General features: G+C 66.8%; 1 protein-coding gene across 1 annotated transcript; it reads right to left on the bottom strand.

The window, feature by feature from the left end:
• Window positions 1-206: 206 nt before the first annotated feature.
• On the bottom strand, window positions 207-14,679 carry RBBP8NL (RBBP8 N-terminal like). The gene is made up of 14 exons (XM_043553513.1): window positions 14,449-14,679; window positions 9,201-9,347; window positions 8,353-8,395; window positions 7,717-7,812; window positions 7,347-7,459; window positions 6,661-6,733; window positions 6,139-6,269; window positions 5,910-5,992; window positions 5,526-5,692; window positions 4,452-5,136; window positions 4,075-4,201; window positions 3,523-3,593; window positions 3,173-3,302; window positions 207-1,583 (listed from the first exon to the last, which is right to left on the bottom strand). Exons 2-14 carry the CDS (start codon window positions 9,259-9,261, stop codon window positions 1,453-1,455), a joined length of 1,911 nt encoding a protein of 636 aa, XP_043409448.1. The 5' UTR covers window positions 9,262-9,347; window positions 14,449-14,679; the 3' UTR covers window positions 207-1,452.
• Between the last annotated feature and the right edge of the window lie 692 nt (window positions 14,680-15,371).

Here is a 15,371-nt window from a genome sequence, read left to right as displayed (position 1 = left end):
GAGACCAGGGCTGTGAAGTGGTGTGCCTAGACACAGAGTGGACCCTCAGTCCTGCCCAGGTGGTACTAGAGGGGGGGCCCTGGCAGGTGGGCAGCTGACAAACGGGTAGCTAACAGTTGAGCTGATGTCAGACGAGGAAGATGAGAAGGGGGTGATGGGGGGACGGAGCGATGGAGGACTGTTATCTTTTGCTCCCCAGCCCCATCCATGCTTGTCTGCACACAGCTTTTATTTGATGTCAGACAGATCAGAGCAACTTTTAACAATAGTTTTCACACACACACACACGCACACACACACACGCACACACACACACACACACACACACACACACACACAGACGTTCACCTCCTGCCCCAGCTTCCCTCTTGGGCATTTAGTCCCTCTGGTCTCTGGGGCCAGCAGGCGGGAAGGCCAGTGAGTGAGGGGGAGTGGTGCCCCCGTTGTCAGACCTGCACCCTCAATTTGTCGCAGGCCTTACCCGGCCCAGCCATTGCTCTGTATCCTGCCTTTGCCCAGAATGAGCAGTTCTCAAACTTCTCAGACTTCGCGTGCAGGCCTGCTCCCAAGACCCCAGTTCAGTGGGTCTGGGATGGGGCCTGGGAGCCTGTTTAAGCTCCTCCCCCAGAGGGTACTGAGACACACCCTCCGAAAGTGACCTGAGGGCTAAGGGTGCAATCCTGGCCCAGCCGCCCTGGGGTCCTGCAGGTGTGGTCTGGGGACACAGGAGTAGTCTGTCAGTGAGGAGGGTACTCTGTGTGGGGGCTGGGGCACATTTTCCGTTCTGTTCCCTGCAGCCCTCCCCAGAGTTTGCCCTGGTCCCTGTACCCTCTGCAAACGGGGCTGGTTTTGTTCCCAGGCCTGGATGCATTCAAGAGCCCAGGCAGTTGGAGACCCAGCTGACCCCCTGACTCTGCAGGCGGCACATGCCATCCCTTACACCTTCGTTCTTGGTTACCTTCTCCAGTGGGGCGCCCACTGCCGCCCGCTGGCCTCCGGACACCCTGACTGCCGGCACGTTTGCAGGCTTCCATAAGGGGGCGCCCGAGACCACCACTCGCACTCCGCCCAGTCAGGGAGGGGGTGGCCGGGCGCAGGGCCCTGGGGGTCAGGGATGCCAGTGGAGTCTGAGGCCGTCAGAAGTGGGGGCACTGCCCAGGAAGGGTTGCCTACGTGCAGCAGGGGTGGGGACTGCGCTGGGCCGGAGTCTGAGTCACCCCTGCCTCCCCAGCCTCTGAGAACCCTACCGCCCCCCAAAGGAGCAGATGCTGGGGTGAGGGTGGAGCGCCAGGACTAGCTGGTCACTTCTGAGATGGGTGGAGACGGAGGGGTCCAAGTGGCCAGCCAAAGACCCCCTCTTGGCCTTTCCAGCCCCTGTGGAGATGGTCCAGGTCCCGGTCCCCTCCTGCCCTGTGCTGGGCTGTCAGTTGGGTGTGGTGCCCCCGGGAGCAGCTAAGTCTCCTCCCAGCTGCCGTTGCTTGGTGGGGGGCTGCCGTCCTCAGGGTCCCTTGGGCTCCCGGACCCCTCGTGTGCTGTTAGGGGCTCCCCCGGATTCCTTCTCCCTGGGGGTGGCTTCTTGGAGGCTGTGGAGAGTAGACCGAAGTTAGTGGCAGGCAGCAGTCTGTGTCCCCCTCGCAGTGATGCTGGGTTCTTGCCCAGGGCCCTGTGGGCAGCGTTTGGGCAAGGGGAGCTGATGCGTTCCTGGAGGCACCAGACACCGGCGCGGGGCTGGTCTGATTGGAGGGTGGGCTCTCCCCCCAGGTGTGTGACTCAAGGCCCAGGACCTTCTAGATAAATCCCGCTTCTCGGGAAATGCTCTCAGAATCCCCGAGACACTGGTGGGGTGCCTCCATGGGCCTAGGGCGCAGTTGGTCTGTCCTCGGGACCCTCGCAGGTAGGTCCTGCCAAGATGCTGGGCCCTAACGGAACGAGGGCTCTGGGTTGGATAGGCCACGTTGGAATCCTGGCCCCACGTACCAGCCCTGTGGCCTTGGGCAGATTAACTCTTGGGGGTCTTGGTTTTCCCACCTGTGCAACAGTGATGCCCCGTCACTGGGCAGGGTGTTGAGGCCCACAGGCAGTCGATTCCATCTGCCACCTTGAACCTCCGCGTGGGCACGGGACCCAAGGGCGCTGCCCCTGGAGCCAAGCGGTGCCCGCCACAAGCTGGGCGACGCCGCCGTTCTCGCTGACGGGCAGTGTGTGCGTTGCAGGGTTTGGGTGGGTGTCGGCTTGGGAGCCCCTGGGTTCGCCCGGGGAGGAGACCGGGGATGGGACTTGGCTCAGAGCAGAGGGCGCGGTGGATACCCAAGAACCCCTGTGGACTGTGGCCACCAGGACAGTCTCCAAATATGCCGAGCAGGAAGTGCCTTGAAATATGACAGGTGTGCTGGCCTCCTCCATGGCTTGCCCGAGCAAACACAGGCCACTGTCACTTTCCAGGCAACAATGGCACATTGTGGCGGCCACAGCCCAGCCTGCCTACTGCCGGTCTGCTTGCACAAACACCAGGGCGGCCTGTGTTATTAGCTCAGGCTTTCACAGGCTCTCAGCCCAGCTGCCTTTGTGGCCCGACCAGGAAGTGAAAGGTCATTCTGATACCCTCCGGCCGGCTCCGGCGCTCTCCTGGGAGGGGCCCACAGCACCGCCCCCGGCAAACATTCCAGCAGCCCCCACCGCCTCAGTGGGAACAGACACACTCCGCACCCAGAGGCCTGCACCCTCTGTGATGCCCCTCTCTGAAGGTGGACAGGAGGGTCCGGGAGACCCCCGCCATGAGGGGCCAGGAGAGGAGCAGGACTTCCGGGCCACCGGGCTTGGGGGCTGCTGTGGCCCAGGAAGCCCCTTCGCCCTGATGCCAAAGACGGTGATAACAACTGTCCTCAGCCTTATCCCACGGAAATCTCACACTCACTCTGCTACTGCCACCCCCCCCAACTGCCGGTTCTGGGGGGAAACTGAGGTTCGGGGTGACGGGACTGGCTCAGGCGGGACAGTGAGGCCGAGAAGAGCCAGGATCCACACTGTCCTGACCTGGGTCCCTGCTCAAAGGGGCCTGTGCCAGGGGGAGGTGCCAGGGCTGGTTTCTGTTCTGAGCGGCCACAAAGGTGGGGTGGGGGCGCTGTGCTTCGGCTGCCCCCCACCCCGTCCCGACGCCCGGTCCCCGCGGTACCTCTGCACCAGGGGCCCGCGGCTCGCTTCCTCTTCTGCTGCAGGCTCTGCCCGCGCTCCTTGGTGCAGAAACACCTGGGCCCCTCCCGCGGTGTGCTCGGCTTGGCCCCCACCTCGCAGCTCCGGCCCACCTAGGGGTGTGGGGGTGTGGTCAGGACGAGGGCCCTCCCCCGAGCCTGGGCGCACCTGAGGGCCTGGGGGTGTGGTCAGGACGAGGGCCCTCCCCCGAGCCTGGGCGCACCTGAGGGCCTGGGGGTGTGGTCAGGACGAGGGCCCTCCCCCAAGCCTGGGGCAGCCCAGGCGGCTCAGCGGCCCCGCCCCACGGAGCGTGCGGCTGGGGATCCACCTCACCTCATCGTCCGTGGTGTCTGACTCGTCCAAGTCGTCCGACTCCAGCCACTGCACTTGGGCCTTGCTGAGCTCTGCAGGACGCAGGGTGTGGGTCAGGCCGGGGTGGGGGGCCCTGGAGTCTAGCGGATGCACAGGCCTTTCTAGCAGGCCAGACTAAGAGTGGCAACTGCAGACGAGGACACTGAGGCACCGAGGGGCCGAGTAACCTTCCCAGTGTCTCCGGGACCCTCTGCTGCGGCCCCACCTGCTGGGCTATCCCCAGGCTTGGTAGCTGTGTGACGGGGAGCTCGGTACCTGCCCTGCAGCCCTAATTGCTAGGATGGTCTTCCCTTCACTGCCTATGATCAGAGGTGTGCCTGCCCTGGGCCCCCCCAACTCTTTTCTGGGACTGCAGCTGGGGTGCCAAGCCCTAGACCCAGGGTTTGGCAGAGCAGGTCCAGGGGGCTGAGCTGGGCCCTCGGACGGGCTTCCTCGGCGGCCACTGACCACGGCCCCTCTACCACGGTCCCACTACCGCGCCCAGGTGCTCCTGACCCCAGGCACTCATCCTACCTGGGTGGCCATCAGCATCGGGCCCGTGTGGGTGGGGGGGAGGTTTTGGTCTCCCCCTAGCTTCATCTCCCGTCCCGCTTGGAGAGGGCACGTTGGGGTGGGGCCCTGGAAGAGCTTGGGAGGGATCCTGGGGGGGAAGCGAGGAAGCAGCTGAATTCATCTGAGCCCTGCCCCCAGCCCAGCCTTGGGCACAGCCTAGCAGGCTCTGGCTGACGGCAGCTGGAGGGTAGCATCGCCTCTAGCGTGAATCAGGCAGCCAGGCTGTGCCACTGGGGACCGACCTGATGGAAAGAGGGGGGAGCACGGCCTGGGCCTGGCTGGATGCCGGGCCTGGGTTGGAGGCGCGTGGAGGCCGAGAACAGGGGTGGGCCCCTTACCGCAGGACTTGGGGGTCCTTCTGCCTCTGGAGCTCTGGCTCCCTTGGTGCCATTGCTGAGTCCCCAGGGTACAGGGTGGGCAGGCGGCTCCGCTCCGTGGGGCGGCTCTGGGCTGGGAGTGTGGGCAGCTGGGGGGCTGAGTGACCCCAGCTGGTCAGGAGGCTTGGGGGCATCCCGGCCCCGGCCGCGCTCCGAGAGGTCCAGGGGCTTGTCTGGGACATAGTCCTGTGTGGCTGTGGCTTCCTTTCCCCTGGGGCTACCTGGGCCGGTGGGCTGTGCGTGTCCCCCTCCGCACAGGGCTGCCTCGCCCTGGGGGCCTTCTGAGTCAGAGCTGACTGGTGGGGAGGGTGGGGTGCCCCCCGGCGGGGCCGGGCCCCTCAGCCTGGCACTGCCCATCCGCCCCTGTGCCCGCAGCTGCTGTCCCTCCAGCCGAGGGTGTCGCATGTCCACTGGGCCCCCCGGGAGGCCCAGCGGGCCCGTGGGCTCCTCCCAGGCCTCTGCCTCTCCAGCCTTCAGGCCCTGGGGCCGGGGGCCGCTGGGGGCTGAGGCGGGGACTTGGGGGCCGCCGTGGGGGCTCTGAAGGTGCAGGGCCAGGTGGCGGTTCAGGAGGCAGAGGCGGTCAGCCCGGAGGGAGCGCTTCAGGGACTCGTAGGTCATGACCGGGTGCCGGGCGGCCTGCAGAAAGCTGCAGGGAGAGGAGAGGCCCTGGGTTAGCCCCCATTTCACAGCCCAGCTGCCCCAGCTCGCAAGGCGGGCCCGCGCGCACGGTCGTGGAGGGGCCAGAAGTGACCTGGGGCCCGGGGCTCTGCGGAAGGAGCTGCACACGGAGATCTTTCTCTCTTCCCGGCCTTAGCTGCCTGCTCCGGCCCCACGATCCCTGTGTCCCGACCACACGATGCTCTCAGACACTGAGGATGGTCGGTCTTAGACCACTTCCGAGAGGGTTCCCGGGGCTCAGTCCCCATCTGCTACCCCCACCCCCCCCTCCCCTTGTCCTGGCCGCCTCCTGAAAAGTGGGACCAGATTTGGAGACCGGGCGCTCTGCTGGGGTGGCGGTGGCGGGCAGGGCCTCACCTGTCCAGGGGGAGGCTGTGCTCATTGGGTGGGCTGGGGGTGCTGCTCCTGGTGAGCGGCAGTGCGGGTGTCCCGTTGGTGGAGCCCCGGTCAGCAGAGCACGCCTGGGACCCAGGCCGCACCACGGCAATGGTCCCGTGCAGCTGGTTGGCGATCCGCTGGGGGCTCTGCGCCGGGTGGACGCGTCAGCCTGGGCGGGGGCGGCTGCCGGCCTCTGCCCTTGTTCTCTGTGACTTTGGGCAAGTTAGCCGCCCGCTCTGAGCCTCGCCTCCACCCAGCAGTCCCTGGCTGGCCCACCTGCCGCGTGGGGCTGGGCGCCGTGCCGGGCACAGAGCCTGGGGCTGCCTGGAAGAGGGAAGCAGGCTTGGGGGCCTTCGTGCTCACCGTGTCTGGGGCCCGCGTCTCGGGCAGGCTGGCGCTTGGGGAGATTTTGGCTACTGGAGGTGTCCTGTACCCCGTGGACTTTTCTTTGGGAAGAGAAGCAGTGGGCAGGGCCGGTTAGGAGGCACTCAGAGGCGTGGGCAGCTCTGTCCTCCAGCCAGAGGGCTCCTCAGTGGTGCCCAACTTTCTGGCCTCTTGTCCCTCACAGCACCTCCCCTCTGGGGACTCCCACCTGGATGGTCGTCCTCGGCCTCCTCATGGCCTCCCGATGTCTTCTCGATGGTGGCCTTCCGAGCGCCCGGGGAGGGGAGTGGTAGGGGTGAGGGGGGGTCTGAGGCATCCTCCCTGTATTGGGCCTTGAGCCTGACTCCGGAGGGGAGGCAAAGACAGGGAGGGTGAGCAAGGGCGGTGCCAGGACCAGGAAGGCCAGGGCGCACCCTCCTGGGGGACAAGCCACCCCTGCGGGGACACTCAGGCGGCCAGGAAGGCACTCGCTCTTGACATTGCCTGACACTCCGCCGTCCATGGCTCCGCAGGGCTAAGACCTTGATGGCTGCCACGGGTGTTGGGGACCCAGCTCAGTTTCTAGGGTGTCCCCCAGGCCCCCACTTGTTGGACTATGAGAGGTTAGAAGTCTGTGCCGTGGGGATGGCCTGTGGGGACCCCCCGGGGTCCTGTGCCCTCCTCTCTGCGCCAGTGGCGGGGGCCTCCCAGGGGGGGTTGGGGAGTGTGGGTGCTCGCCTCCCCCACTCACCGTGGGCCCCGAAGCCGCTTTATCTCCTCCTTCAACGTCTTGTTTTCCCCCTGCAGCCGGTTCAACTCGTTGGCTGCAAAATGCGCCGATCAGTGAAGAAGTGGGGGAGGAAGGCAGGGCAGGGGCAGGGTCCCCACAACACCAGGGACGTCCCCCTCCTTGGCCTGTCTCCCGGCTGTGACTCCAGCACTCGGCCCGGGGTCTAGCAGCCCACAGGCGCCCCGTAAGTGCTCGCTGTGTGAGTGCGTGGTTGGACGCTACTGAGTAAACAGCACCAGGCTGTGGAGGCCGTCAAAAGTGGTGGGGACCCCCCTCCCGCCCCCCGCAACGAAGCTTGTCCCTGGGGCGCGCCCTGGGGGACAGGCGGCTTGTCCTCCTCATTGGCAGGTGGGGGCTCCGGACTCTGTGGGACTGTCCTCATCACAGGAAGGAGGGGTTGCGTCCCGGGGTCGGGGGCACCCCCATCCCAGGTGACTGGCCAGTGAGGGACATGCCGGGGCCCGCTGGGGCTTTTTTGTATCACTGTCTGTTTCCCCGAGACCCCCATGTCAGGCCGAGCAGGTCCTGGGGGGGTCCCTGGGCCCCCTGGGGGGGGCGACAGAGAGGTGCAGGGTAACGGGCCAGGGCTCCCTGAGGAGGACGGGGTGGGGCAGAGCAAGGTGCAGGGTGACAGGGGCGGGGCTCACTCAGAAGGACGGCGTGCTGCAGGTTCTGGAGGAGCGAGTTCTCGAACTCCTGCTGCTTCTTCCTGGCCAGCTCCTGGGTGACCATGCAGCGGTCGCACAGGCCAGCTCGCAGCCTGCGGTGTGGGGCGGGGGCAAGAGGCCGCTCTCAGGACGGAGACCGGGGCCCCCAGAGGGGCCTGGGGCCCTCGCTGCCCTGCTCCGGGGACGCGGCCCTGCCTTCCCCTGACTGCGGAAGCCCCGGCACGTGGGCTAAGCCTTCCCTGTTCTGCCGAGCGTGAGAAGGAGCCGCGGAACCGCCTGGCTCGGTCCCCCAGAGCGCGAGGCCTCCCGGCGGTCCGCTTGCCCTCCCGCCCCACCCCTGTCCACTCACCTGTTCTCCAGCACCCGCACGTTCTCCTTCAGCGCCTTCTGCTGCTCCCTGAGCTGATGGTTCTTGGTGCAGAGCTCTTCCACCCTCTGGGCGTCCCTGTGGGGGGCGAGCCGAGGCGCGGGTTCTGCTCTGCCCGGGAGGCCCCTCCTGCCGGGGTGAGTCCCGGGCCGGGTCCTGCGGGGTGCACCTGCTGGGAACGCTAGTAGGGCCCGGCCTTACGAGGGCGGTGCTGGCCCAGCGGCCCAAACGCGAGCGTTCGTGGCCACCTTGGTGACCGGCCGCGTCCACGCGCTGCTGGCGGTGGCACAGAAGTGTGGCCGTCTGTGAAGTGGCGATGTGAAAACCTGCCCCGCGGGCCCTGGGGGCCTCACTGTTGGTGTCCTGGGTGCCCCGAGCGGATACGGCTTGCCCCCCCACCGGAGGGCCCCTGTTCGCTCGGCGGGGCTTGGAGGTTCCAGTCCTGGCTCCGGCAGCTACTCGAGGCGCGGCTTCGGACCGGTGACTCAGCCCCGCCCCCAGCCCCGAGCCTCAGTTTCCCCTTCTGCATCGCTGGATGGGGGCAGCGTTAGCGCCCTGGACTGTGGTCATTGTGTTTCCCACTGGTTTCCCACCGGGCCAGGGTCTGTCCTGACTCACCGGCATCTCTCGGAGTTCAGCTCCAGGAGTTTATTCTGCAGACCTAGGGGAGCCAGGAAAGGGGTGGGGGTCACCTCCTGTCCCTGGCTGTCAGGCAGGGCCCTCTGCGGACCCCCGCCGCCTGCCTGGACCCCCTCACTGATTCCCCAAGGCCATCCCACCAGGCCGAGTCCTTGAGGGGTGTTTTCTGGGGGCACAGCCAGTGTGGAAATAAAACACGCTCTCTGGGGAAGCCCTTGCCACTGGGCTGGAGTCTGACTTGGGCCCACGCAGTCCCCACCTCTCCAGGTCACCAGGGAAGAGATCCGGGCCCCTCGGGCCCTCGGGGTGGCGTGTGAGGGCTGTGGGCCGGCCGAGAGTGAGGGGAGTATGCTGGCCCCAGCCCCGTGATGGGGGGTGGAGTGGACAGGCCTGTGGGCTGGGGCAGATCTTGGCCTCGGGGGTCCTGTCAGGTAGCAGGATTTCAGCTCTAAACCCTGGAATGCTCTGGATGGGCCTCCATCCATCCCTGGAGGTGGGCAACCACACGGCTGTGGGCCGCCAGCACCCCTGCCCCGCCCTGGGTGAGGGGCTCATCTCAACCCAAGCGTCTGGCTTTCTGTTGGAGGCCTGGCTTTTTATTTCTGCTCTGCTGTCGGCTGACCCTTTGGGAGAACACCTTCCAGGGCCACACTCAGGGATGCTGATCTGAGGCTGGGCGCCTGCCTCCTCTGGGCTCTGGGTCAGGACTCCCCGTCTGGGCCTGGAAGGCAGGGCCCCCAGGTCTGGCAAGATTTGGAGGTTCGTGGAGGAGCACCCCGACCTGGCCCAGGTGAGGGCTGTGGACACCCGCCCCCCGTGGCACTCACCCCGGACCTCGTTCTCATGGACGTCCTTCAGCCTGTTCAGTGACTCCATGAAGCTCTCCATGGCTCCCGAGGGCTCTGGCCCAGGTCCCTCTGTGCTCAGGGTACAGGGAATGGCCCCCTGGCCTCTACCGCCCCTCTGTCCCCAGCCTATAGAGGAAGGCGTGGGGAGAGGTCACTCTGGCTGGGGAAGGGTCTGCGTATGCAGGCGCAGATCCGCAGAAACACACACACCAGCCTCGTCTGCCCAGGGAAGCGGGCCCCGTACTGAGAGGCCACGGGGTCCTGGGGAGGGGGCAGGAATCCCACTGACTGCCGGCCCCACCCCCTCCTCCCCACAGGTCCTCAGAGGTACTTGGTTGGGCCATGCACACCTTGAGGGTCCACGGCCTGAGATCAGAATTGAGGGGCCCCGGGGGCTGGGGCCTGGATGCCCTTGCCCTCCCTCCCTTCCAGGCCTTTCTGGGCCCCGGGCAGCCTGGAGAGGTCTCTGGCGGGCGGGCAGCTGGGAGGAGTGGGCTCACAGGGCCGTGGGTCCCCATGCCACCCCCCACCTCCCCTCGCCTGCCACTGCCCCTGTGGCCACGGGTCGGTCCCAGGTCCGGGAGGCTGGGCCACAGGTCAGGAGGCCGGGCCAGGCCTGGTGTGCAGTGGTTCCCGGCACCCATTACATGCTCTGTTAACCCGTGAGCTGGTTGCAACATGCAGAGCCCTTCTGGGAAGGTCTCTCTTCCAGGTGCTTCTCTGAGGGGAGGGGGCACTGCCAGTTGCTGGAGCGAGAGCGGGCCTCCGACCCAGACCTCTGCTCTGGGCTGCCACACGTTCGTTCAGGCTGCACTCCGTCCTGGGCCAGGCGGGGCGCCGTGCACGCCCTGTGTGTGCGTGTGGTGTGCGCACTGCATGTGTGGTGTGTGTGTACGTGTATGTGCGTGTGCTGTGCACGAGTACTGCACGTGTGGTGTGTGCCTGTATGTGTGTGTGCCATGCTGTGTGTGCATGTATTGAGGGGTGCTGAGGCCCCAGCGCCCCTTCTCCCTGAGTTCGCCCCGAGTAATTGTGGATGGTCGTCTGGACTCTGGCCTGTGTTTACCCAGGCTGCTGCCAGCCCCGCGGGACGGACGAGGCCCCGCCGGACGGACTCTTCCAAAGGAACGGACTCTTCCCAGGTGCACCTGGGGCCGGACCCCACCCTCTTCCTCTGGATCTCACCTCCAGGCCAGGGGAGGTGGCCTCTTCTGGGCTTCAGCCCAAGGAGCCCTGGGGTCCGTTGGACCCCGCAAGCAGGTGGCTGAGCTCCTGGTGCTCCTGGCCCGTCTCCTGCTGGCATCCCACAGCCGCCTGTCGGCCTCCTACATCCACCCGGACCCCACCTTCCCTCTCCTGCTACGCCCACGGGGGCCCAAGTCACCCCCCTTCCCATGAGGACACACTCTCTGCACAGCACTGGGCCCTTCGAGGCCCTCGAAGCCTCCGCTCAAAGCTGTCCGTGGCCCCATCACACCAGGCTGTGCCCGAGCCCTTGCCCTGGCGGCCCAAGGGAGCGCCGTCTCATCCCGTCTGAGCTGACGATATGCACACGAGTGTTTGCAGCAACACCCACCGAACAGCCCCCCGCTGGGAACCCCCACGTGCCACTGCCAGTGTCCCTGCTGGGAGGGGTGGCGGCTGCCCCCAGGGGCCGTCATGCTGTGCCACCGCATGATGGGAGCCGGACCGGAAGGCCGGCCCGACTGGCGATTCTTGCTCACAGAGCACAGAAGAGGCACGATGCTCTGAGCTCTTGGAGTTGGGGGTGGAACCCAGGAGTGTCCTTGACTGTGACCCCAAGAGAACCCAGGGGTCGGGGCCAGCCGCAGGCTTCTGAAGCTGCCTGAGGGAGACTGGACCATGGAGTGTGGCTCTCAGCAGCCTCTTTGGACCTGAGGTCAAGCATCAAAGCACCAGGAAGCCTCGGCCGGAGGACGCGGTGACATCCGCTGGCCCGCACTGGCTGTGGGAACCCACTGAACAGGGCTGGACGCAGGTGCCGGGATGCCGGGGCCCCTTAGCTTGTTCCGAGGGCCCGCCTGGGCTCTGGGCCACCCCCAAGTGATGGCCAGGGGCACGGGGGTGGCTGCTCGGTGGCTGCGTGTTGAGTGGAGATGACAAGAGTTTAGGAGGGGCCCCACCTCGAGGCTGGGGGCTGGAGCTCACCTGGTGAGGTTAGGAGACAAGACCTGAGATTCTAGGGGCCGGGGGAGGCCAGTGCTCGAGCGAGGCATTAATGCCAGTCCCGGCCTGCTGTCCAAAGGGGGAAACCGGGGCCCAAAGAGATCACGTCATGCTCCCCAGCCACCCGGAGGAAGTGGAGCTGGGGTTTGAACCGGCTCCGGGGTCCGTGGATGCTGTGCCCTGCCCCGCACGCACCGCTGGCTCGTTCCCCTGTGGCCCCGCAGTGCTGGCTGGGGGGTTTTAATCGTGCAGCAGGGCCCCCGGAGCCGCACAGTGAGCGGGGGGCCTCTGCAGACTCAGGCCTCGTCGCGAGGCTGGGCGAGGAGCGCCAGGCAGGGGCTGAGTCTCGGTGCTTGAAATTCCACCCAGACCTGCCAGACAGGCCCGCGCCTGGTCCACAGGGAGCTGTCCGCGGGAGCCTCTGGTGCCCATAGGCCTGGGAGCAGCCCTGCACCCTGAGCCTGAGCGGGAGGTGGCCCAGGGTCCCCGAGACGACACCAGGGTGACGACGCAGGGCCGGTGGACCCCGTTCCCCCCACCTCAGGGCCCCTCAGGCCCCACCTGACGGGAGGAGATGGTCTCTTGCACGCGGGGCAGGGCATAGCAGCGACCCAGGGCAGGTTGTCCTGGTAGCTGGAAATAGAGCTGGAAGGGATGCATCATGCGGCAGCCTCCCCTCCTCTCCCCTCCCCTCCCCTCTCATCTCCTCCCCTCTCCCGGAGAGGCCCAGAGCCATCCAGCTCATGGGTGACAGTGTTGCAGGGATTGTGTGACCTCCCCGGGGGGGCAGGTGACAGCACATCTGGCTTAGGCAGAGTGGACAGACTCGGTCTTCTGGGGTAGACCCTGTCCTGGCCTCCACTCTCCTGGAGGGGGGAGGGTCTAAGGAAGGGGCGGGAGGTGGAGGCCGGTGGTCCCCACCTGCCTGGAGCCAGCTCTCCCCAGCAGCTGCTCTGCGTTTTGCCGGGAGTGCCCGCAGGTGGGGGGCTGGGCCCCGGTCTCTGGGCCCGGGCGGCCTGTGCACAGGAGGGGGTGGCCTGAGTTGCTGGCCGGGGTGCGGTGGGGACAGAGGCCTGAGCTCTGCTCCTCGGGGCCCGTGGACACTCTGGACGCCTGTACTGGAAGGTCTCTGCTGGGGCTGAGCCCCCGGAAGGAGCAGGCTCCTTTCTATCTAGGGACAGCTGTCCAGGTGACACCTTCCAGAGGACGCGCGTCCAGGCAACGCGCGTCCAGCCGAGGACCTGGCAGTGGAGTGCTCAGCTGAGTGCAGACGGAGACCCTGTGTCCACTGCCCGCTGTCCCTCCACCAGCACCTCCCTCACGTGGCCCCCAGGTGCCCGATAGTGCCACATACGGGGGCGCCTCCTCTCTCAGACAAGCACGCATCCCACTGCCACAAAGACCCTTCGCGAGAGGGCAGGATCCCCCGGCCCCAAGTTCAGGGGAGAGGCCTCAGACTCTGCCAGGTGCACACCTGCATCCTTGGACAGCTGTCCAGTGTGTGGACGCTTCGGGTCCCCTGGGTCTTGGTGGCCGTGTCCAGGGGAGGTGCCATCCGGCCCCCTCGCACAGAAGAGATTGCCCAGGCCCCGGGAGAGGGCCGGCTACACACACACGGGAGCCCCATGACCTTCCGAGAAGGTGCTGGGCGTCCGGGTCTGCAGACTCAGGGCTGAGCCTCAGAGCGCATAAGAGGCTGCAGTGTCTCCATCCACCCTCTCTGGGGGGCCTCGGTGGTGACGGGCAAAGCCTCTTCCGCGGCAACTTTGGCCAAGTCGCCCGCCTGGCTGTGCCTCCCTGTCCCTGTCCCTGACACAGACGGTGGGCATGTATCTTGACCTGGGCTCCCGGAGGCACCAGAGGCCGTGCCACCTCGGGCTGTCGGGTCTCCTCGGGTGTGGTGGGCGCTCCGGGGACCGGACGGCTGGCTGGCGGTCAGGGGCCAGCCTGGGCGCCGGGCACCTGTCGGGAGCTTCCCGTGCAACGACTCATTGGGTCTCACGCTCACCCACGGAGTAGCTGTGGCAACCCCATTTTATAGTTGAGGAAGCTGAGGCTCAGAGTGAGGTCCCCAGCTTGCAAAGGACAAAGCCAGGGCACAAACCCGTGGCCTGGGTCTCCTGATAGCTCCTGGGCCAGTTTATGTCCAGAGGGGCGTCACTGCCCGGTGGTTTCTAACATCACCTGTGCCACACGTGTGTGACGCCCGCACGCACACAGGGAGGCGACAGCATCCCGACAATATCCTAACACGCCTTCCTGCGCACCCTGACACACAAACCCCACGCACGCGGTGCCGCCCTCAGTCACCCGCCCGGCCGCACACGCAGCCCTGCACAGGCCCGGGGAGAGCCGCACGCACCGATGCACGCACACAGGTCCGTGTAGCCGTGTACCCCACGTGTGCACACACGCACGCATGCACGCTCAGGGGAACAAGGCAGGTGTGCGCTTGCTTGGCGGGCTGAGGTTTTGCTTTGCGGCTCAGGTAACAGCGGGCCCTGCAACCTGACTCCTGGAGGATGGGCTGGCCCTCTGTGGCTGCGCCTTCCCGGGCTTCCTCCCCGAGGCCTGGTCAAGGGAGACTGCGCGGGACGCGCGTCCCTGTTTGTGGCTGCTTTTCGGGCGCCGCCGAGTGTCCCAGGGTGCCCAGCACTGCACCGGGGGGGAAGGTGGCGCTGCGTATGACCCCCACCCCCATGGCTGCACCCCTCTGCCCTGTGGGGGTCCAGGCGGTGGGGCAGGTCCAGGATGCGGTGCCGGCCAGCGGCCCATTCCTGGTGCCCCTGGATCCCCACCAGATGACGACTTCCCAGAGTTCTCTGCACCCCGTCCCTCTGCCCAGGAAGCCCACTGGGCCTCCTCCCCCGGCCCCCTCGGCCAGGGGCCCCAGGACAGGTGGCTGTGCCTCTAATGCCCGTCCGGCAGACCCCCCCGCTCCTGCTCAGGGAGCAGGGGCTGGGCACCCCAGGGACCCCAGCCCCCTCTTTTCCCTCCCCCGTTGTTGGAGCTGTGAACCCTGGGGTCCCCAGGTACTCACATGGTCCTTCGCTGCAGCGACCTCCAGCGACCTCGGGCCGAGCCCCAGCGCTCCCCACCTGAGGGAGACAGAAGTGAGCAGTGTGTGAACTTGCACGGGCAACAAGGCACAATTTTGGCCAAACCCGCCGGACAGGTTCTGGGTTCTCTGAGCAGCAAGGAGGCAGAGACTGCCCCAAAGCTGCCAAACGGGCTCTGCCTTCGAACAGAAAGTGGCAAAACGGGTCGGGGCTGAACCACACAGACCCGGGATTGTTTCCCATAATTACCGAGGGGCCAGTTAACAGGGAGAATCCGGGGGCCTGGGCCGTGAGGGGAGGGGAGCGGAGGGGGCTGAGGTGGGTGGGGGCCAGAGGCCCGCGGTGTCCCTTTTTTGCCTCGCATCCTGGCTCCCCACGGGCTGACCTTTCCGGCCTCGGTTTCCCGTCTGTACGGCGGGGATAATGGGCGCAGGCATGTTCCTCCCAGAGGTCAGGAGACGGAGATCCAGACCTGTGGTCAGAAGTGTCCCTGCTGCGTCTGGGGAGCCCCTGCATGGTGGGCGCTCCCAGAGGGCCGGGTGTCCCAGGTCAGGGGCATCTCTGGGCCTCAGGGCAGGTGGAGGTTCTCGGTGAGGCTGGGCCCGGGAAGGGGGCTGCTGCGGTGGGGAGCTCTCCGGCGTTTATTCTCTGTGCTGGGACGTCGTGGCCACGCTCGTGCAGAAACAGGCCGGCCTCTGCTTGCCCCATGACGCGCCCCCTGCACCCCTTGTCCTGCACCGCGTCGCTCCCCCTCCACACGTCCCCTCCATGCTCCCTTGCCCCCACCCCCCACCCCCGTCTTGCCCCCGCCCCCCACGCTCCCCTCCCCACACCCCTTCCGGGCGTCCTCAGGGCCCCACAGGAGCACCAGCCTCCCCCAGGGGCACTGAGTGCGCTCCAGGGA

The sequence above is a fragment of the Prionailurus bengalensis genome, chromosome A3 (genome assembly GCF_016509475.1).
Source record: "Prionailurus bengalensis isolate Pbe53 chromosome A3, Fcat_Pben_1.1_paternal_pri, whole genome shotgun sequence".
NCBI lineage: Eukaryota > Metazoa > Chordata > Mammalia > Carnivora > Felidae > Prionailurus > Prionailurus bengalensis.
The sequence above is the reverse complement of the archived record's forward strand: the minus strand, read 5'-3'. Positions and strand labels throughout refer to the sequence as shown.

Coding starts and splice junctions, on each gene's coding strand:
- RBBP8NL (XM_043553513.1), bottom strand. CDS start 9,261: ATGGAGAGCTTCATGGAGTCACTGAACAGGCTGAAGGACGTCCATGAG. Junction 7,460..7,716: donor GTGCGGGTGCTGGAGAACAG/GTGAGTGGACAG, acceptor CCCACACCGCAG/GCTGCGAGCTGGCCTGTGCG. Junction 5,137..5,525: donor CACAGCCTCCCCCTGGACAG/GTGAGGCCCTGC, acceptor CTCTCCCTGCAG/CTTTCTGCAGGCCGCCCGGC.